A 23,176-nucleotide genomic window follows, 5' to 3' on the forward strand; every position below is an offset into this window, starting at 1 on the left:
TCCTCCATACAGAACAGCTTCAGCTCTGGGATGATGGTGGGTTTCCTCACGAACTGCTCACTTCAGGTCCTTCCACAACATTTTGATTGGATTAAGGTCAGGACTTTGACTTGGCCATTCCAAAACATTAACTTTATTCTTCTTTAACCATTCTTGGGTAGAATGACTTGTGTGCTTAGGGTCGTTGTCTTGCTGCATGACCCACCTTCTCTTGAGACTCAGTTCATGGACCGATGTCCTGACATTTTCCTTTAGAATTCGCTGGTATAATTCAGAATTCATTACTCCATCAATGATGGCAAGCCATCCTGGCCCAGATGCAGCAAAACAGACCCAAACCATGATACTACCACCAACATGTTTCACAGATGGGATAAGGTTCTTACGCTGGAATGCAGTGTTTTCCTTTCTCCAAACATAACGTTTCTCATTTAAACCAAAAAGTTCTATTTTGGTCTCATCCATCCACAGAACATTTTTTCAATAGCCTTCTGGCTTGTCCACGTGATCTTTAGCAAACTCCAGGTGAACATCAATGTTCTTTTTGGAGAACAATGGCTTTCTCCTTGCAACCCTGCCATGCACACCATTGTTGTTCAGTGTTCTCCTGATGGTGGACTCATGAACATTAACCAATGTAAGAGAGGCCTTCAGTTGCTTAGAAGTTACCCTGGGGTCCTTTGTGACCTCGCCGACTATTACACACCTTGCTCTTGGAGTGATCTTTGTTGGTCGACCACTCCTGTGGAGAGTAACAATGGTCTTGAATTTCCTCCATTTGTACACAATCTGTCTGACTGTGGATTGGTGGAGTCCAAACTCTTTAGAGATGGTTTTGTAACCTTTTCCAGCCTCATGAGCATCAACAACGCTTTTTCTGAGGTCCTCAGAAATCTCCTTTGTTCGTGCCATGATACACTTCCACAAACATGCGTTGTGAAGATCAGACTTTGATAGATCCCTGTTCTTTAAATAAAACAGGGTGCCCACTCACACCTGATTGTCATCCCATTGATTGAAAACACCTGACTCTAATTTCACCTTCAAATTAACTGCTAATCCTAGAGGTTCACATACTTTTGCCACTCACAGATATGTAATATTGGATCTCATCTCATCTCATCTCATCTCATTATCTCTAGCCACTTTATCCTTCTACAGGGTCGCAGGCAAGCTGGAGCCTATCCCAGCTGACTACGGGCGAAAGGCGGGGTACACCCTGGACAAGTCGCCAGGTCATCACAGGGCTGACACATAGACACAGACAACCATTCACACTCACATTCACACCTACGGTCAATTTAGAGTCACCAGTTAACCTAACCTGCATGTCTTTGGACTGTGGGGGAAACCGGAGCACCCGGAGGAAACCCATGCGGACACGGGGAGAACATGCAAACCCCACACAGAAGGGCCCTCGCCGGCCACGGGGCTCGAACCCGGACCTTCTTGCTGTGAGGCGACAGCGCTAACCACTACACCACCGTGCCACCCCTAATATTGGATCATTTTCCTCAATTAATAAATGACCAAGTATAATATTTTTGTCTCATTTGTTTAACTGGGTTCTCTTTTAGGGCTTGTGTGAAACTCTGATGATGTTTTAGGTCATATTTATGCAGAAATATAGAAAATTCTAAAGGGTTCACAAACTCAAGCACCACTGTATGATTTGATGGAGTCTTGAGAGGATTTGCTCACTGACTGTGGCATTTTATTGTTAAAAGCTTTTATATTGCTGTCTTGCACACTCTGAAATTAGTTTTGGCAGCGTTTAATACACGATATGGTCTTCCTTTTTATCATAATGTCCGGACTTATTATAATCGGGGACTTTGGTTTACGTTTAGAGTTGAAAATCACTGGGTCACAACATCACCACCACAGTGTAAAGTACTGATGGGTGGCGCATGCGCACTGCGGCTCCGTCATTGTCTCCCACAGCAAGGCAGCTCTGGCTTCACTCACACACGCCTCCCTACTGCTCTTTTACTTCAGTGTCTGAAACGGCGCTGTTCCTCTCTTTATCACACGTTAATTATTACGGTGAGTCTGCAAGCCATTATTTTGGACCGTATTGTAACTTGGCCGTCTGATATCGAAATGTATTTTGTCTTCATTGACCTGTAGCTAGCGCGCCGCTTTGTGCGGGATGTTAGTGGGCTAATGTTAGCCAGCTTTCCAAACAAATCAATGAAAAAGCAAAAGACAGGTATTTATTTCAGTATCTAACAGGGTGCTGCAGGTTAGTCGCTTCAGCATCATCTCTGCATATCAGTACTGCCTAATTTGTTCAACGTTTGATAAACTGTATATGTATATTTTATACATCTGTCTTCGCGGCCAGAAAAGTAGCACTTAGCACCGCAGCTAACGCTAACAGGGCGATGACAAGGCGCATCCTGATACAAACCGAGATTAGCTGTCAGATATTGAGTCAGAAATATTCACCAGATGTTGAGAATTAACTTGCGTGTTCGGTGCTGACAATTTGTGCCACAGTTTAACGAGGTGAGCTTAGTCTAAGCTGGTTAGCACAAAATATTGTTTTCGCTTTTGTTTTTTCAGCTAGCTTAGCTGCCTGCTCCAGTTTGCTCACTGTGCTGAGGAGGTAGTGCACCTGAAAAACACTCAGGTAGCTCACAGTGAGAGAGACTTTGTGTCCTTGATGTCAAAATTAGTCTTTTGGAGATTTAAAATTTTTTTTAGACCTGTTTTCTTAGTGTCAGGGACAACAGTATGAGAGTAAAACAAAAACAGCTTTGCAGATATACGTTCCTGTTTTAATTTTATAGCTTATTTCCAGGAAAACAATTAAAATGTTTGTGATGACTCATCCTGTACTAATCTTGTGCTCGCCGAATTAAATGCTCTGTAGGATGGGATGGGTCTTGCTTTCCTACACTAACAGCTTGTGGTTCAGTTCGTTTTGGCTCTCACACGATTCCCTTTTCCAGCCATCCCTTGGTTGAGAGCAAATGATGAGTTTGTTTACAAAGAAGGTGGAATTTGTGCAAGTTGTTGGTTGTGTGTGAGACTGTTCAGAAGGTTGTTTTACCAGATTGAGGCTGTTTATTGCCTCGGTCAGTAAGAGCGAGTGATATTTTATCTGCGGTTCGGAAATGTCCTGGTGGTCACCTTGCAGCTATTCAACGCCATCGGTGCCAGTGATGGTAGACGACGTGTCAAACATGTACGGCATAACTCCAGAGTCACACAGCAATTCAGTTGTTGTCCTCATTAAAGTGCATATTCTGGACCAATTTCGTTTTTTTTTTTTTAAATATGAAAGTATGTCCCTTTACACACTCATCCAGAAGGGTAATTTTGCACAAGGCCATCTGTCTACAGCAGAAAAAAATAAAATAAAAAAACAAAACGCGTCTGGAAAAATCCCAAGTGAGTCTGGAGCCAGATTCATGACGTTACCTGCGGAAGCGCCAGCAGACTGCGCGAGCTTTGCACAGTTTCAGTGCACAGCCTGTGTAGACCAAGCGCTCCCATTTCTCTCTCATTGTCCAGTCTTTTGGGAAACGATGAGTACTAATCCCATCAAGATTGGTGTTGCTACACCCTCCTACGATACATCTGTTAACCATTTTAATAATTACATGATAACGTTGAAGAAATTTGCAGAAAACCACCAGGTCATTTTCTCATAAACAAACCAGCGCTGACGTAGGATTCAGAAGGAGGCGTCACGAAAATAAATGTTTCCCGGGAAATCCAAATGCTGAGTTTTTTCAGAGGCGGACCGATTCGCCTCAGATGGCTTGATTTCAACTGAATTTTTCTGGTATTGCGCAAAATGTGACAGATATTTGACCAAAGTTTAATATAAAATAGGAGAATTACATTGATCTTGCTCCTGAATTTGCACTTTAAAGTCGGCACGTGTAGATGAAATGGTAGTGGTGGTGAGAAATGCTCTCTTTTCAAGTTTTCACTGTCAGGTTTATTTAGATTTGGTGGGAGTGTGTCATATTTTTGAATGGTGTGTAAATCAGTTCAGCACCTCAGCTTGCCGTCCCTCTGACCTTCTGTTTCAAGAGGAAGTACGTCAATGTAAGGAATTGAATCACGGTTCCCGAGACATTTCCATGAGGTCTTTTACCTGATTTTACACGTTGTGCAAAATCAGAAGTAAAATGGCTATTAGGGGTCATGAACAGAGAGTCATGGTAGGAATTTAACATTTGGTTCACTATGTGGATTTCAGAGAGAAACTATTTCAAATCGTAAAGTTAACATTGTCAGCTAAATCTATTCTCTTTGTATCATCGGAGACTTTACGATGGCTGACAAGTGATCAGAAAGCAGAAACATGGGTTTATAGGTTTGACACAGTGGCAGTGTTTTACAAAACAAATACCTAGGTTTTGTGATGTCACAGCTTGTCAATGGTGCATTTTCCAGCCACAACACAGCACCACAGTCCAATATTGGTCTGGATATGATGGTTATATCACACCAAAGCCTGGCATCAGTCAAATGTAAAGCCATATGTGATTGTCTTCATCAGATCAGCCTAAAGCAAGATCACGAAACTGTTGATTGGTTTTCTATAACAGCAGCTCTGTACATATTACTCCACTTGTTCAAATATTCTGTCATTTCGTTAGTAACTCGTTCACAGGGTCTTGTATGGTGGACATTCCACATGATGTAGGACTCATAATAAACAGATTAAAAAGTGTTATTAAACAAAGACAAAGGAGATCTTTATTGAATATTAATGGAAGGAGTCTCCGGTGTCAGTGCTTTGAATCTGAGGTAAAGCTGTCACTTTGAGTTTTCTGACATAAGAAATTCTTCAGGACAGATGACGGTGCACTTCTCAGTAACAAGCTGTACTTTTTCCTCTCTCTTGATTTCTGACAACAAGGGAGACAATGAGATGCTGTTGAAAATAACTGTGTCTAGCTGTTATAAAGTTAGTGATAGCAGGAACTAACTTGTTTGCAGACATCAGTAAATATAAATCTGAACGACTCGTCATTCTTTAATAAATATGAAATTGCAGTCATTGGTAAACTGCTGTGGTATAAGAGGAATAAAACACTTATGAGAAAATGCTCACGTTCCATTTTTTTAAAGGGATGCTAGCTACCTATGTAATTTCGTATTTAGCTTTGCTAATGTGGCTGTTAGATAATGAAATGAAAATCATAGCAGTGTTCATAGGCGTTTCCCTGCCTTCCTGTACGATGGATTTGGGTCATCTAATTGGATACATGTGGAGAGTTTGATCCTACTTCAGCTCTAATGGGCATCTGGCTCATATTTTTCTCCTTTGTCATGGTGTTAAGGTATGGCAGTTGCAGTGCTGTCTATAGTTCAGGCATTTCACAGCCAAATGTTGAGCTCTCAAAAGTATGTAAAAACATCACATGCAGTACCTGTTGAATTTCACTGACCAACCCACAGGCCTGGCTGCACTAATGTTTGATTGTAAGGGTACTGGCTAACTTTGTTTTTTTGTTCTCTTGACCATAGGCAGTACAGCGTGAGTGGGATTATGAAGAAATGTTCCACCAAAGCCTCCCTCTCCTGCACTAGTTACCACACTCCATGCTGCAACCACTTTTGGAAGGTTTGCTGTTGGTAGCCTTTTGGCTTGGAAAGAAAGGAGAGCTCACAAACCACATCAGCTGTTGTCGAGGCGCATATGGTGCATTGTTGCCATTCCCAGGCCTACATCCTCAAGGCTCAGCCTTTTGCTGCCCTGCTGTGCAAATAGGATTTGTCATAAGACAGGATATTAATACGTTTAGCGTTTTATTTATTTATTTATTTTTTATTTTTGGTTCACACAAAGAAGCTAAAGGTCTTTTTTGGGTTTGCCCTCCACTGCCTCGGAGGTGGTGGTTGAGTAGCATAGGCCATGGAGCCCAATATGGAGTACTGTCTGGCACAGGTGCTACAGAAAGATGTGGGTCGGAGGCTGCAGGTTGGTCAGGAGCTCATTGACTACATCACTGATAAGGAGAAGTCTCATGACTTGGAGCAGGATCAGACTGCATTGGATAAGATGGTGGATGGACTTGCTTCCTCCTGGGTCAACTCCAGCAACTTCAAGGTAAAAGTTTAATTGTTTAATAAACACTTGGTGATATTCTGTAGATGAATGTTCTAATGCAAAATGAGTAATGATTAGAGAATGGGCTTGATTACTAGGTTGTACGACTGATTTTATTTTTCCTGAAATTGGCAGTATAGACAGTCCTATGTTTTAGGAATGTCTCTTTGTCATGTATTTGGCTAGGCCAGATCTGGAGAAGAATCAGTCTTTCAAGTGCACTCACCCTTTTCAGGTCGCGGTGAATTTGGAATAATTAATGCTGACTGGTACCATTTATTTAATTTCTGTGCTTAGGCACACATTACAGGCACTAATCCTTCTTGAAATGTTTGACTCTGTAGTAGGAAATAGGAATGGGCACAGTTTAACACAAACAGATTTGAATCTGAAGGTTGATTTTTATTTTTTTAAAATTTGATTGAAAAAAAAAGGAAAAATGAAAGTTCGTCATGGGGATCTTAATGGCAAAGATGATGGTGTGCTTGCTACCTGATAGATGATGATGGTCCAGTCTGAACTTGCTCATGCAAACATGGAGGTTTTCATGCTAGTGGCTTTGCTAGCATTTACAGGAATATTACTCCAGGATACTACTAATACTAGATGAAGCCAGAAAAAGTGCAAGGTATAAATTTATACTAGACATGAAACTCAAAGATTTGAGTGCAACATGTAAAACAGTAGTAATTTGAAATGCAAACTTGTGTCTAGCCAAGTAGAAGAAATATATGTTGCTGAAAACACAAATCAAGGTATTATGTAATTAAGCAAAATTGAGTCAAGGGAAAGTCCTCTTGCTAATATGTCAGTTTCTGTAAGAACATTCTCATTCATCTTATTTATTTGCCTGGTTATGCCAATGGTGATGGTACCAGTGTGCCTCGTCTGAGTCTTGTCTGAACTGGATTGTGCTGATGTTATATGAATAGTGATGGAATCCAGTTCTGAGTGCATCAATGTCAGTGTTTCGAGCATGTTTAAAGCTCACAGGCAACGGTTTTAATTTTATGCACATTTCAAACTTTATATGTTAAAAAACCTTCTGTAATTTTCTTCTGGTCCCAAGAAGTATTGTTAAGTAATAATTAAAATAAGTTAGCGCGGATCATGGCGAATTTCTGTTCGGCTATTTTCGTGACCACTCGGTGCGTGACGTCATTTAAGCCAAACAAACCGCTTGAGTTGAGTCCACTTCTGAAAAAGGAGAAGAGGCAGAGCGAGAGGGTTGGCTTTTTCTGAAAAAGGAGAAGAGGCAGAGCAAGAGGGTTGGCTTTTTCTGAAAAAGGAGAAGAGGCAGAGCAAGAGGGTTGGCTTTTTCTGAAAAAGGAGAAGAGGCAGAGCGAGAGGGTTGGCTTTTTCCGAAAAAGGAGAAGAGGCAGAGCGAGAGGGTTGGCTTTTTCCGAAAAAGGAGAAGAGGCAGAGCGAGAGGGTTGGCTTTTTCCGAAAAAGGAGAAGAGGCAGAGCGAGAGGGTTGGCTTTTTCCGAAAAAGGAGAAGAGGCAGAGCGAGAGGGTTGGCTTTTTCCGAAAAAGGAGAAGAGGCAGAGCGAGAGGGTTGGCTTTTTCCGAAAAAGGAGAAGAGGCAGAGCGAGAGGGTTGGCTTTTTCCGAAAAAGGAGAAGAGGCAGAGCGAGAGGGTTGGCTTTTTCCGAAAAAGGAGAAGAGGCAGAGCGAGAGGGTTGGCTTTTTCCGAAAAAGGAGAAGAGGCAGAGCGAGAGGGTTGGCTTTTTCCGAAAAAGGAGAAGAGGCAGAGCGAGTGGATTGTGTGCATGAAGCCAGAGGGTTGTTTTTTTTTCCGGAAGAGGAGACGAGGCGGAGAGAGTGGATTGTGAGCGTGAAACAAAATCAAGCAGTCAGAGAAGAAACGGACCACAACGCTCAAGCAAAAAGGAGAAGATTGGCGGTAAACATTTTTACTTCAAAAGGGCTCTTATTTAGTATTATGACAAAAGTAGGAATTTATCATAACTACCAGGATAAATCGTTTGGGTGCGAGTCTTGTTGAGGTCCAGGGTCACCGCGATCAGAGTCGTCCGAGTCGCTGTCCGATTCTGAGGCCGCGCGGTCAAACCAGTGAGCCACGTTCACCGATTGCTTCGCAACGGCCATAGGTTCATACATGTATGGTTTCACCTCTCGATATTTAATTTGGAGAGTTCCTACTTCAAAATCACTATCGCTTTCAGACATTTTACACAACCTCTCATGACCAAAGTCCATACACGTGTGCTCGGTTCGCAAGTAAACACAGAGCTGCTCCCAGTCTGTTTGCCTTAAATAACGTCACGACGACGGTCCCCTGGCAGTGAAAGTGCGCATAAGTGAGATGTAAACAAACGTTCAGAAATTGTGCAAAGCAGTATATTTTAACTGTTTTCAATTTTAGGGTGCAAATTAGACACTAGGAAGATTGAATTCGCTTTTTGGGTCAATCTTCTAGACAATAAAGTTGATATTCTACGTTTCACCTCCGACCGTTGCCTATGACCTTTTTTTAAGGATCTCATCTCATTATCTGTAGCCGCTTTATCCTGTTCTACAGGGTCGCAGGCAAGCTGGAGCCTATCCCAGCTGACTACGGGCGAAGGGCGGGGTACACCCTGGACAAGTCGCCAGGTCATCACAGGGCTGACACATAGACACAGACAACCATTCACACTCACATTCACACCTACGGTCAATTTAGAGTCACCAGTTAACCTAACCTGCATGTCTTTGGACTGTGGGGGAAACTGGAGCACCCGGAGGAAACCCACACGGACACGGGGAGAACATGCAAACTCTGCACAGAAAGGCCCTCGCCGGCCCCGGGGCTCGAACCCGGACCTTCTTGCTGTGAGGCGACAGCGCTAACCACTACACCACCGTGCCGCCCCCTTTAAGGAACTGTTAACAGCTATTTATACACAAGTTATCTCTTCCAAATTGCACAGAATGGAGTCAGTCAGCCAAAACTTGAGTGTCTAAAATGGTCGTCTTTTATTTTTTACACAGCTTATTTACTGTAGGCTACTCATTTGATGCCTTTCATTGTAAATGCACACTACTTTAAGTGGTCACAGCATGAAGACATCTACAGGAAAAACAATCTTATCCCTTTAAGTCTTATCCAAGAATTTGCATATTTAATCACATGACTAACAAGAACAAACAGTTAACCGTGTGACCATCAAATATTTGACCCTGCTTGCCAGAATTTGTCTGAAATGTTCATCTCTCGTGGATAAATAAACTTGCTTACAAGAACTAACTTGTAGAGTAGGCAGTGATGTTTCACATGGGTTAATGTGGCAGTATTTATGCTTGATATCCATTTTCATGGACATGTCTGAACATTCTCAGTTAGTGAACATTCTCAGTTAGTGCACATTCATGTTGGCCACTGCTCCTTGCTCTAACTTCGGTTATTGACCTCGCCTGGGAATTAAACCAAAATTCAAACATGATTATTCTTTTAAATATCCATTCAATATATCTGACTTATATTAGGACTTAGAATTAGTTGAATAGTCCACATATCAGACCAGTATAAGAGTAGTTTGGCCACAGTGGTGCATATATAAGGTGACTCATTTTAGATTTTTTGGATCATGGATCCGCCGACAGCAGTTAAATACTACCGCTAGAAAAATAAAAAGTCTGTGCGTATTTTTATTTTAACCACCGAAACGTACAAAAAGAAATGTAAAAAAAAAATATTGTCACGCATTTTTCTTGTAACAGCACTGTATCCCTGGTACTAGGTCATATTTCTTTAAGTAAAAAGTATTAGAATCGCAAATACAAACGACAATGTGTGTTGTATATATCCACTTCAGCCGAGTCCGAAAACGAAACTATTTACGACATTGAGTATTCACTTGAATGTTTTTATGGTATTTACGACCGCTTTACGACAGTGTCAGCCTCGTGCTGACCATGGCTGACGCTGACAGCATGGATTCCGAGCTGTCGCCTCAACTGTACGTAAGCATAAAGTGAATCTTTTCACTGTCTCACTAACCAAAACGTGGGCGATTTTGTCTCTCAAGCGTTGAAAGCGAACAATGAAAAGATCAAAACGATCTTTGGTTCTCAGAAAGAAGGTGGTGATGTAACGAGCGCGATGCCGAATATGCCTGCCATAACGTTAGTTCGCGATTTTGGCTGCAAGTATCTGACTGTGGAATTAGAAGAGGATGGTGCCGTAGGGAGTCCTATCGAATCAAGTAGCACGAACGTATCAGCCTTCAATGTGCATGTATATATTATATATAATGTGTGTGTGTGTGTGTATGTATGTATGTATGTAAAGTGTGTCTCTTGAATTTATTTTATCATCTTAATCCGACATTGAAATTTTGCCATGCAAAAAAAAAAAATTGGATCACACTTTATTTCGACCGACATCATCAAAAATATGTTGAAAAAAATCCGTGAACCTAAAGATAAAAATGGGTGGCCTAAGCTTTGCCAGTGTAGTCTTTACACTAAATCCACCAGTGCTGTCAGAATTGTAGCATAATTGTAGCCTGTGGTTGGGATGAGCTGCATTAGCCTTTTGGTTGGTCATACAAGCTTAACCTAAAATATGTACGTTTAATAACTGTGTATACAGTAACCTACCATCTTTATTCACACTCTGCACATGCATTTTGTGCTCCCACTAGACCCTCGTTTACCTTTTTAGCAAGCAGTCTTAATATATAGATTGAAGCACTGCCTAAAAGCAGAGCTCCCATCTGTTTCTGGGTTGTAGAATTTTCTTATATCATAGCCAGCCTCTTGTTTTATTTCTTTACCATTATAGTTACTGTACTGTTTCCTTATGTTTGTACGAAACATACACAAAAAGAGAATAGCTCTGGCCTGATGAGTAGAGTCAGTCAGGGCAGTGATTGTATTTACAAATTTGATTTCACCATTGCTGAGACAAAAATACAAAAAAAACATATCGGAAAAATATATCATATTGAAAACAAAATATAATACAATGAATACGCTGCCTGGTACGAAAACCCAGGATAAAAACCCAGTGGGATTAAAAACTCCTGGGAATGTATTCCTCATTTGAATGCAGCATGTGTAGCTCCAAGGATTAGAGCTTTGACTTTGAAAAGACGATAGAGGTTTTGTTAAAAAAAAAAATGCAATTGAGGAAATATTTAAAACACTCAGCATCAGCATTATCAACATACTAATATTAAGAAATTGTGTTATGAAACTAGAAAGACCATTAAAGAGTTTTCTAGAGTTATAGTTTGTTCGTAAAAGATCAACCCCCCCTTTTAAAATTTTTATGTACGTGTGTGTGTATGTGTATATATATATATATATAAAATATGTGTGTATGTGTGTGCGCACGTTTTGCACGAAGGTCTCAGGTCCTTATTACACGGTTATCAAAATGAATAGTGCACATAATACAGTATATTGAGATAGAATTAACTCCAGTGATCGGCCATCTGGCTGTATTTTTAGACAATTTCTGCAGGCTGGAATCTTTGGGCTTTGTTTCATCCAAAAAAGAAAGTAACCGGTTGCTGGTTAAAACAACTTGATGGGTTACTTACTACTCAGCTGTTGGGTTTCCTGTGGTGGCAGGCATGCACGCACAGGACCGAAACCATCAGAAAACACCTCGAAGGGTTTCTTTATGTATCCACACACTATGCCTTTGGCCCGCGCAGGAGCGCCGCTAAAATCGGCTCCTGAGGTTTCAAAATGTGGACCAGGCTACAGCACTGAGTGGTGGTGGTGTTGTTGCCCACTTGTGTTCTTGAAAGGTTTTGTTGTTCTGGCTTGGGTAAGCAGATGTATAAAATAATTTTTTTTTTTCTTGGTCCTGTCATCAAGCTAAAAATACTGAGAACAGGATGGTAAAAACAACCAACAGATGCTTTACTGTTTTTAAGGAGAAAGAAGTAACCTTTTGTCATAGATCAAAACACTGGTTCGAGGGCTTGGAGCAGAAGGAAGGGCTTGTGATCAGCTGAGTCTGTTATTTTGGCACATATAAGTATTCAGTAAACTGGAATCCATAGATGGGGAGCATTTTTATCACTGTGTGATTTGTCCTAATTAACAAAACATGTATAAACACTGCCATTTCTACCTCAGCCAGCCTCCCTACATGATGCACCACCGTGTATGGATAATATATCCACTGCTATACAGTGTGGTGTAAATGTTGTCCTTCAACTTGCTCTTTATTCTTGGGTGGTGGAAATCGATGTGGGACAGAAATCACTGCTCGATTAATCACTCTAAAGTGATTCTGATGTATGTTGGGAAGCTGCAAATTCAAAATATTTTATTGCAAGTGTTCACTTATTTGCTGAAATACCTATTTGCCTGGCACAACCAGACTTGTGCATGATATGTGATTTGTCTATAATTGTGTCTTTGCAAATTACAGGGGCTGGTTTTATTTATTTATTTAAAATAAAGATTCCCCAAGCCAAACTTTACTTTTGTTTTGGTGTTTGTTTTTGAGGGTCAGATTTGTCCACCGTCTACAGCATACCATAATGTTTACGTGTTAAAGAGGAATACAGCAGCACTGTGCAACAATCAGGGCATTCTGTATTTAAGATAAGGCAAGATAAACATTTACTAATCCCTCATGGGGAAACTAAATGTTACAGCAACATGAGAGGTTGGATAAATGAGACGCGTTATAAACAGATTAAGCAGAGGAAATGTGTTATGGCCATGGTGTTAAGACTTTCTCTGTCCTTCCTGCCACCCTTGGCATCAGTGGAGTTCGGCACTGCAGCTGTCTAATTCAGTCTTATGATTTGCGTTCAGCTCAGACTGGTCTTGTACAAGTTTCTCGAAAGCATTTATTTTCATTGTAGCAATAAAATATTTTAGCTGAAATTAACAAAAATTCATCATCTTGCAGCCGTAGCTGAGATTTCCCACACAGTTCTTTTCTACATGTTTTGGTGGGCCATGGCGGTGGGCAGGTCTTCCACCTTTATATGAGCGTCCCTTGCGATGGTGTCAGGAAACGTTAGCCGCCTTTTAGAAGGCTTCCATAAAAGGAGGTCTGAGATCATTTCAACCTTTGCCCAAAATGCATGGCCTGCGAACTGGGCTCTGCATTGAGCAAAATGTACCGAGAGGAGTGGATGATCTCCACATATTTGGGCTAGAGTGTAGCGTTGCTTCTACAAGATATTTTGTTACCCTCCTTAGGAGGTTGGTGTAGCATCTGTCAACCCTTTTAAGCTCCTTCACTTTGAGTGTCTGTGTCTCTGAGCCATAAAACAGTATTGGAAGTATAACCACTTTTTGAATATGTTGAGCTCGATGTTAAGATGGGATCGCTGGAGGAGTACCACCTTTCTGCTTGGCCTTATTACACCCTGGGTGTCCCAAACTGTTCTCCCCCAAAATACGGCCGATGTTCTAGCAAGTGGCTGCGTTATCGAGCCCCTCACATGGTGAACACGGTCTTTTGTGCTCTAATTGGTGCCTATGATTTTTGCAGTACACGGCAGATCTAGGGGAGCATACCCTGAAAAATAACCCACCAATTTTGGTAGCTGCGTCGGCCTGGTGAGCCGCGTGTTGTAATTCTGGCTATCGACAAGATAGAAAGCAACAAAAAATTTGCACGTTCAACAGCACGAGTAAAGATCCATTCTAAACTCGGGCTGGGCAATAAGGTAATAAATGATGTCACAATACACTTTTCTGGGATATTAAGGATATTGTGTTTATACTTTTTTTTCATAGATGGAAATACAAAGTGACAGGCGATAATTTTGTACTTAATATTTAAAGTTAGAGCATGTCTGTTTTTTATAACAATATTTTTTCTTATCTTTGTGTAATTTTATTTTTGTAAAATAGATGTAACATTTTCTTGCATAATTTACACTAAATATTTAGGTTTTTTTTAACACAATACATTTATCTTTATGGATATTAGAATTTGTGCATCTATAGACAATTATTTTTTAAAAAAATGCAAAATGTATATTCTGATTCATACTGTGTATCGTAGAAATGCCTTTAAGAATCATTTTTGTCATGATGCATCCCTTTTCCAGACAAATTCCAATCATTAGACCATGCAAAGTAAAACAGAACAACCTTTTATGGCTACAAATCCATGTTTTGTACAATAAAATGTGTCTCTATGTGAAAATGGTTGTGTGTTTCGGTTTGTTGTTAGATGGTCAGTCGCTGTAGAGAAGATTACTTCAGAGCTTAGGTTTGAAATCAGTATAAAGGACACATATACCAACTTTAAGTAGAGCTGCAACTATGAATACCTTTTGTTATGAATACTCGGTATGGATAAAAGTTGGTGACTTACTACTTTGTAATAATTAGAATCAGCTGTAATCATAAAAAGGGCTGTGGCATGTTTAATTACGGAATGACTGCATGCTCATGTGGTTCTGACTCACAGTAGCCTTTTCTGACGGGCTGCATCTTGCCGAGGAGAAGACGCACAAATTAAAGTTGCAGGTAAAAATATGCTTTAAAGTGTGTCCAGTACACACAAGCCTGGGTTGTTGCTTCCCACAACTAAAGCCTCCAACAGCTTTCTGAGTTTGATTTATCAAAGTACTTCGTTAGACAGCTGGCAATTAAAAGCACAATCGCAAAGGACAGTTTAGTAGCGCACACATGTACAGGTGTAACCTGAATTCTGTATCTTTTTTTTATTATTCAGAAAAGTGTTTTTGTAGAACTTGTGAGGCCGAGATGCAACGTTCAGTGAGGTTGAAATTTTGACCTTTTCATCTGTTTGAAATTCTCAATCTCCGTGACTGGGCGGCACGGTGGTGTAGTGGTTAGCGCTGTCGCCTCACAGCAAGAAGGTCCGGGTTCGAGCCCCGTGGCCGGCGAGGGCCTTTCTGTGTGGAGTTTGCATGTTCTCCCTGTGTCCGCGTGGGTTTCCTGGGAATTAAAAGCAGTCCAAAGACATGCAGGTTAGGTTAACTGGTGACTCTAAATTGACCGTAGGTGTGAATGTGAGTGTGAATGGTTGTCTGTGTCTATGTGTCGGCCCTGTGATGACCTGGCGACTTGTCCAGGGTGTACCCCGCCTTTCGCCCGTAGTCAGCTGGGATAGGCTCCAGCTTGCCTGCGACCCTGTAGAACAGGATAAAGCGGCTACAGATAATGAGATGAGATGATAATCTCCGTGACTGTCAAAGTTCTGCTATTTCAAAGTTTGTTTGTTCAGCGTTCTCAGAAACCAAGTTGTGAATATATTTTTGGCTTAACGTTATCAATAATCAATTTACAGGAAGGCTTTTAAACTCTTAACACAGTATCATGTTTAAGATTTGGAGAGATCAGTTAAAGGAAAAACAGCCACTGACGTATGTGCTACTGCACAGTATAAGGTTTTGCTTTGTGCGTAGATCTGTCTCTCGACAGAATACGCACCCAGTCTTCATGCACATCACACACATATTGGAATAAAACGTGGGGGAAAAAAATCAAAACATACAACTAATGTACTCCTTTACATTTCTGAAAAATGCACAAGATTACTGCATGATTTTATCTTCATACTAATAGAAAAAATTAACTTTAAACAGTCGCCTACTCAGCAGGTAAATATTGTATTACTGAGATTTTACCATAGACAGAGTTTACCACAGAGCCTGGGGAATATTATAACTGCTTTGTCTTTGGTTCTGACTTTATCGTTTCTGTTGCACTTAAACATGGAGTCCATGTTTTAGATAAGTGCGCTTTTTGCTCCTCCCAGAGGCACTAGATACCTGTCTGCCATGAAGTGGATTATATGTCAAACATGATGCCAAAAATGATCGACACTGCTAAAGATCACATTGTAATTCTGGACAAATCATTCATTCATTCGCTAGCCAACTGGGCAAGTGGTTGCTCTTGTTTGCTGCCCAGTCCCAAGTGTTGATTACCTGGAAGTCTAGTTGCCAAGGCTAAAATGTAGTAGCAAATCTAACAACGTAACCCCAGAGTATGATGAGCGATATATCAGAGTGTCTCCTGTGACTAAAAAAATTGCATGTGAATTTATGTAAACACTGCAGTTTGAGCTTGAATGGCAGGTTATTTTGTGCAGATTATGTGCTCTTTTGTAGTTTGATGTATTCTTCCTGTAATAGGCTTGGAAATACTGTCTCCTCTACTGATATTAGCGAAGTAAACACTGAGTAAGACTCAGTGTTCCATAATAATGATGATGATGATGATGATTATGGCTCCATGACCAGTTTTTCCAGTGAGTTTAGAGAAAAGGATGTTAATGGCACAGGGCAGTGCTTGTTCAGCCATGCCATCTTTGATGATACAGGGAATTTGATTTGCAGGTGGACCGGTTTTGAGAAATGCAGAATTTGTGACATGGGTATATGATTTCTGTTGGGTGTCATGTAGTCATACAAATTTTAACTTTTTCGAGTACAGTTTTTGAAAAAAGTTTGGCCTGCCAAGAGACCTCATTTTGCTTTGTTTGGACGGTATCCAGGTATGAATGTTCTGGTAGCTGGGTATTTTAATAGCAACAACTAGGCCTGTCACGATATTTGATATACCGACTTATCGTACGGTAAATGAAAATTAACTTGAATTTTTTTTTTTATCGTGATTTTGGCATTTACGTGCTGTACGTCTACATAGGGAAGTTGCCAGAGTATTAGCTTGACCCATTGACTGAATAAAACACCGCGCTGTTTTCTGTCGTCTAATGCGGCTCTCTGTCAGAGGCAGGGCCTCCCAGCATACAACAGTTATCCAGCCAGAGTATCCACTGAATGCGGAAAAGACAACACCACGTTGCTTTGTTGTACAGACCATAGGTGTAGAATTGGGTATGGACGTGTCCTTACCAATATTTCTGATTGAAGGGGGGAAAAACATGCTCCATGCGCGGTACACAAATGGTTACTGTAGGTTTCCACTGGGCGAAACACCACGCAAAATTCACTCATGAATATTCGCTCTGGGGGCGTGGTCGCAAAAACAGCAAGCAGATTTGGCTACCATGTCAATTAGCAAGTGCGGGTGCAGTGACCGGCTGCTAGCTAGCAAACTGTCCTTGAGGAATGTAACGTTAGATGAGCTTGTAAAATTGATCAGTTAACAACAGTTCGTATTCAGTGTGTAACAGTGACATGTGACTATTTTCTAAGTTTGTGTGGCATGTAAATAACAATCTGACTTGATACCAGCAACAACTGGTGTTCATTAAGGTCACAAAGACATTATTAAATCATGTCAAATTGTGCTAATGTTGGCTAATATTGCACAGAATCTTGCTTGTGAAGTGCCTGCAAACTTTAGCAGCCCGCTAACCCTTAATTTGAAGTGCGTCAGTTAAGACCTGCAGAGCCTTGACCAAGTTCGTGTAACGTGACACGTGTAAACAACAACCCGATGGTGATATGGACATTGTTTGTAGCCCAGACACCTTTTAATTAAATAAAACATTTTCACGTAATAAGCATAACAGCCTCCGCCGCCTTGATCAGAAATTTTTCGTTACTCCCACCTGTCTTTTGAAAACGTCACATACCGAGTGCATACATGCGCTGAACTGATTGGATTTCGAGGAGGTTCATTTGAAAGCAGTCAGCTAAAAACTTTTCTCTGTAGAACCCTGTCACTACCTCCTCTCCCTCCGCTCTGGGCTCAAGAAGACAACAAAAGGGCAAAAATATAACAGCCAGTCAGAGTTCAGGTACATTCTGTTGCCAAGTAAAATTGTTACCTTTCAACATGTCAAAGTTCTCGAGCCCTCATCCTGTTTTACCGTTAGATCAATCACACACGAGCTTAAACGAGCATTCTAAAACTAGTTACAGATCCCACAGAAGAGAGCCGACTCCCCCTGCCAGCCTCATGGAACGCAGTGTTTAAGGCTCCGCATGTGTTTTACTTCCATTTATGAGGGAAAGGAACATACACCCTCCTGACAGTCAATGTGTTATTCGCTTGTAAAACACGTATGCAAATTGGTAGAATGAGTTAATCATCACATGCAAGATTTGCAATTAATCAAATTAATTGCGTATTATTAGTATTCATGAATTACTACAGTTCTGAACTTCAAATTTTAAGTCTGGACTTTGGAGAGATGATGGAGACTCTTTTGGTGGAGCACAACGGAGCAAAATATTGTGACCCTCTAATGTTGACCTGAAGCTGGCACCACTGGGGGTTGGCATTGGGTTTTTGTCCCCACCAATGTTAATACCAAACCTACGCCCTTGCCTACATGTTATCTCGTTCTAACTGTTGTTACTTTTATCCAAATGACAGCTGGCAATACGTTGTTACTTTGCACTTTTTGTTGATCTGGGTGCTAATCTTTGAGAAACTGGATTGGCAGAATGTTGCCTGTGAAGAAAAGAATGTCTGTCTGTCTTTTTATTACCCTGTGCCAAGTTAATATTTACTTTAAGTGCAATTTTTAAGAGTCATAGATTGTATTTTATTTTTGTTGTGAGTAGTTTTTTGTTTTTATTTCTTTAGGTTATTTATTTATATTGATTTTTTTTTTTTTTAATGTTCCACTGTTGAATAAGTTGACTTTAATTAAAATGTTGAATGTTCTTTGAAAGGGTGTATTTGCATGATCATTATTACTAGGGCTGGGTTCAAAAGATCGATCCACGATCCGATATCGATTCACGTTCAAAAAATACGAGAGAGATTCAAAAATGTGTGGCTCGATCTCTTCCAGGTGGCTATAGGCACTATTTTCTCGACCGCGCAAGGACCGCTATAAAAAGCGGGTGCCGGCAAACGAAACCGAAACTTAAGAACGCGAGATGGCTGAAGCTGCACAGCTAAAATCACCGCCTGGCCTGAAAGCTGATGTATGGCATTACTTTGGATTCAAACGTTACGAGGACAGAGACGAAGTCGACAGAACAAAAGCAGTGTGCAAACTGTGCCACATAGAGGTAAAATATAGTGGCAATACAACCAATCTCCGCAACCACTTATCCAGGCACCACGCCGACACAGTTTCAGCTAAACCTGCGGCGAATCAAACTGCACTGGAGAAGGCATTTGGTGTTAAATTACATGCACAAACACACATTGGGCTGTTCCTGTCAATAAGGACAGTTTTTACTTTAAAGTGACAATCCAGCAATATCTAAGTAAATCGATATCGAATCGGATCGTGACCTTATGAATCGGAATCGAATCGATCCAGGAAATCTGGATCGATTCCCAGCCCTAATTATTACTACTACATTATTACATATTTACTAGTGGCATAAAATTGCCTTGAAAAGACAACAATAATATTGTTGATCACAATTTCGGAGACGATATATCGTCCAACAAAATTTATTGTGAAGGGCCAAGCAACAACTGAACTTCATAGGCACTGTATGGCCAAAGGTTTGTGGACACCTGACAGTCACACCTATGTTTTTTTTTTTTTTTTTGACATCCCATTCCAGAATTAGCCCCCCTCCTTTGCTGTTAAAATAACTTGCACTCTTCTGGGAAGACATGCCATTAGATTTTGAAGCATGGCTGTGGGGATTTGCCTATTCAGCCTCGAGCGCATTAGTGAGGTCAGCCACTGATGTCCGGCGAGGAGCCCTGGGGTGCAGTCAGTATTCCAGCTCGTTCCAAAGTTCAGTGGGGTTGAGGTGAGGACACACTGCAGGCCACTCGAGTTCTTCCACACTAACCTTGACGAACTGTCTTCATGGACCTTGCTTTGTGCAAAGGGCATCATTATGCTAGAACAAGTTTGGGTCTCTTAGTTCCAAGGGTAACAGTAATATTACAGCATAGATATTCTGTACTGTTGTCTACTCCTAACTTTTATAGCAGCACTTTGGGAAAGGTCTACATATGGGTGTGGTGGTCAGGTGTCCACATACTTTTGGCCATATAGTGTGTTTTCACACACACTTATATAATACACAGAGGTGGACAAAGTACCTAACTTCCTTACTTAAGTCAAAGTACAGATCCTACTGGTCAAATGTTACTCCGATACAAGTGAAATTTGTCCAGTCAAATTTTTACTGAAGTTAAAGTACTGAAGTACTTGCTTTTAAAAATACTTAAGTATTAAAAGTACATTTTCTGTCAACGCATGGTTGTATTATTGTCACAACGCTTACAAAACCTAATGCCATTACCAAAGACACAAATGTGAATTCACAAAATGAACGCATGCTGTGCCATCATGGTGGTTTAACATTAAGCTAGCTAGTCAGTGACGCTCCACCTGACATGCTAGCAAACTATTTTCAAACTGGAAATCATATTGGGTAGCTAATGTTACCAGAAAAAAGAGATTTCTACGTTGTTTATTTGGCAAGATTATGCTAAAACCAGGGCTTTGAACCAGAATTTTTTTCCTATTGGTTCGTTCCGAACAGAAACAGAATTTTAACGTTTCCGGTTTTGGGTTCCACCATTAAATAGACGTTCCCGAACCGGTTAGAACAAAAAAATTTTGTTCCCGGAACGGTTAATTACGTTCCCTGTCAGCTGTTTAACAAATGGCTATAAAATTATGTCTCTGTCTCATCCAGCTTGAGCCAAATGTAGGCTAATTCTATTACAACCTTCATTAAATAAGACAAGAAATAATTCAAAACAATTATTATTATTTCAAATGTTGGCGATTTGGATTCTCAGTATGTCTTTCCATCTACACAAACAGAAAAAGTGCCAAAAATGAAAGATAATTCGTTTAGTGTGTTACCAAAGGCTAGTCAGGCCCTATAGAGGGCTACCGCATGACGTCACCGCGCCGCGAGATTTTGTTAGGCGCCATATTGGAAGACCAAGTACACATCTATGGAAGTACATACATACATAAAACAAACTACACCTGAAATGTAGCCAGGGCCGGTTCTGCCCTAATCTGGACCCGGGTGCAACATCGCACAACACCCCCCCCCCCCCCCCCCCCCCCAAAAAAAAACAAAACAAAACAAAACACCAGTCTAAATCAGGACAACCATCACATAACTATAAACATTTTAGATCAACTATTTTAACTAAATGGGCTATAATAAATAAGCCTGCAGGCAGCCACGGCGGGCTGCCTCAGAAAAGTAACCATTCAATGACACAACTGAAAGCCTGCAGCCACGGCGGGCTGCCTTAAAAAGTAACCATTTGTCCTACCTTAAAACTCGTTTTGCATTTTCTGCCTCCTTTTTTGTATTTTCGACCCTCCGTTTTTCTTTCCTTTTCTGAAAACCTGATTTGTGTCCAGACATTTTGTTCTGCTACCAACGAACTAACTCGTCAGGTCTCGTCTCTCGAGCCCGCGATGATTCCCGTGGGAAGGGCAACAATTGATACACTTTTACAAACAGCCAATAGGGAGGTTGCAACGTTCAGGCTCTTCTTTGCTCAGACACTCAGTAATGCACTTACTCACTTATTATCACGTGGAGACGTGATAGTAGTCCACCTTCCCGCTCTCTCCATTCAGTCAGCGAACGTCACACAGGAAGTGAACCCCAGCGGGTCATAGAAACTTGCGCAAGAGAAGAATGACTTTTTTATTTGTAGGCTACGGAAACTTTGAGGAACGAAATAAAAACCGGTATTAACCGGTTACCATTATTTTTAATAAGCGTTTCTGTTCCGGAACATAAAAAATAATAAAGTTTCTGGTTTCGTTTCTGTTCCATGTGAAATAGAAAAAGTTCCCGGTTTTCGTTCCTTGAACCGGTTCAAAGCCCTGGCTAAAACCTATTTCTGAAAGGACTTCAGATAAGTTAACGTTATTCATGTTCGTGTAACTCCGTTTTTATGTGCTAGCTTGGTGTCCAAGTTAACTAGCTATGTCTCTAAATGTTAGCCGTGGACTAGGTGATGGCAGCTTGGCGGGCAAATCCATAGAAAGTCATTTGACTAATTAGACTGCACAGCTATTGCAACATTATTGTTAGCTCTAAAAGCATAGATAACTTCATTGCAAGCTTTCTCTTGGGAATAAAACGGTTTATATCCCTTAATACGCTTCCACAGGTCAGATGGCGAGTTTTTGTAGGCCGTGATGTGGCTTGTTTTTGGCAAACAAAGCAAATGTTTAAAACGAAACGGATCTTTAATCCTTTCAGAAAACTGAAACATGGGTTCTAGGTATGGCCCTGGGTGCGTGCAGTCCACAGAAGAACCCCCTCCTTCCATTATGCCATCAACTGATCATGTTAATACTGCTGAGAAATAAGTGAGCTTGATTTTATACGGTCTATGGACGTGACGTGACTCTAGTGATATGCTCTGTGTCACCTGCGAAAAACCAATCGTGTTTTAGAAAACAAAAGGGGGAAAAAAACCATCCACTTTCAAAGCTGCTTCATAGTAACGAGGACCTTGACAGAAATGTAGTGGAGTGAAAAGTACAATATTTGTCTTTCAAATGACGTGAAGTTAGTCATAAGTTTACAAAAAAATATTCAAAGTACAGATCCTCAAAAAGTGTACATAAGTACAGTATTCAAGTAAATGTACTACTTTACTGGCCACCTCTGCGTGTGTGTGAGAGATAAAATAAATAGAATCTCACACACGTATATTTAAGTAAGCAGGAGTACAATTTATTTGGATTTACTGTTCTCGTCCTCATGTGCATGAGCCCTGAGTCTATGTCGTAACAAGCCAGAAAGCCAAAGCTTATTGATTTTTTTTTTTTCATTTTCTTTATTTGCCAATATTGATTAGGTTAGATATCTCAGAATAAAGAAATTCAGTAGATTCGATGATGCAAATTTCCTAACGCGGAAGCCATTTACTTTGGAAATGGGCCTGTTCATCAATAACATGCTAATGAATGTTGAATGCATACTCAGGATTTTAATTTGTTAAGCTGTATCAGTGTTTCCACGCATTGGTCAATCAAATTGTAACCTTCAGGATTCGAAGGGTTGTGGCCAGAAAAGTGTACAAAACACATCAGACATGCTGTGACCTATAGAGGATGTGCAGTCACGTGACCCGCACGTGTGTACTCCGCCATATTGGACGGCATCAGGATTGTTTACCTTGCGCGAGCGTAATGGATCCAGGGAGTAATCCCCAAGAAAATTCGGAAAATACCCCATCTACATCGCGCGATAACTTGTCTAAGTTTGTTCAGGATCTTGAAGGTGACGTGAG

At 40.8% G+C, this 23,176-nt stretch overlaps 1 protein-coding gene across 12 annotated transcripts in view; it reads left to right on the forward strand.

The window, feature by feature from the left end:
• The first annotated feature begins 1,941 nt into the window (after positions 1-1,941).
• The window catches only part of clasp1a (cytoplasmic linker associated protein 1a), a 131,429-nt gene continuing 110,194 nt past the window's right edge, over positions 1,942-23,176 (forward strand). For all 12 annotated transcript variants that reach the window (XM_060929746.1, XM_060929734.1, XM_060929738.1 and 9 more), the window contains exons 1-2: positions 1,942-2,046; positions 5,497-6,079. In XM_060929746.1, the coding sequence (XP_060785729.1) occupies positions 5,885-6,079 (195 nt within the window). In that variant the 5' untranslated portion in view covers positions 1,942-2,046; positions 5,497-5,884. The remainder of the gene's footprint in view (positions 2,047-5,496; positions 6,080-23,176) is intronic.

The sequence above is a fragment of the Neoarius graeffei genome, chromosome 9 (genome assembly GCF_027579695.1).
Source record: "Neoarius graeffei isolate fNeoGra1 chromosome 9, fNeoGra1.pri, whole genome shotgun sequence".
NCBI classification, from domain to species: Eukaryota; Metazoa; Chordata; class Actinopteri; order Siluriformes; family Ariidae; genus Neoarius; species Neoarius graeffei.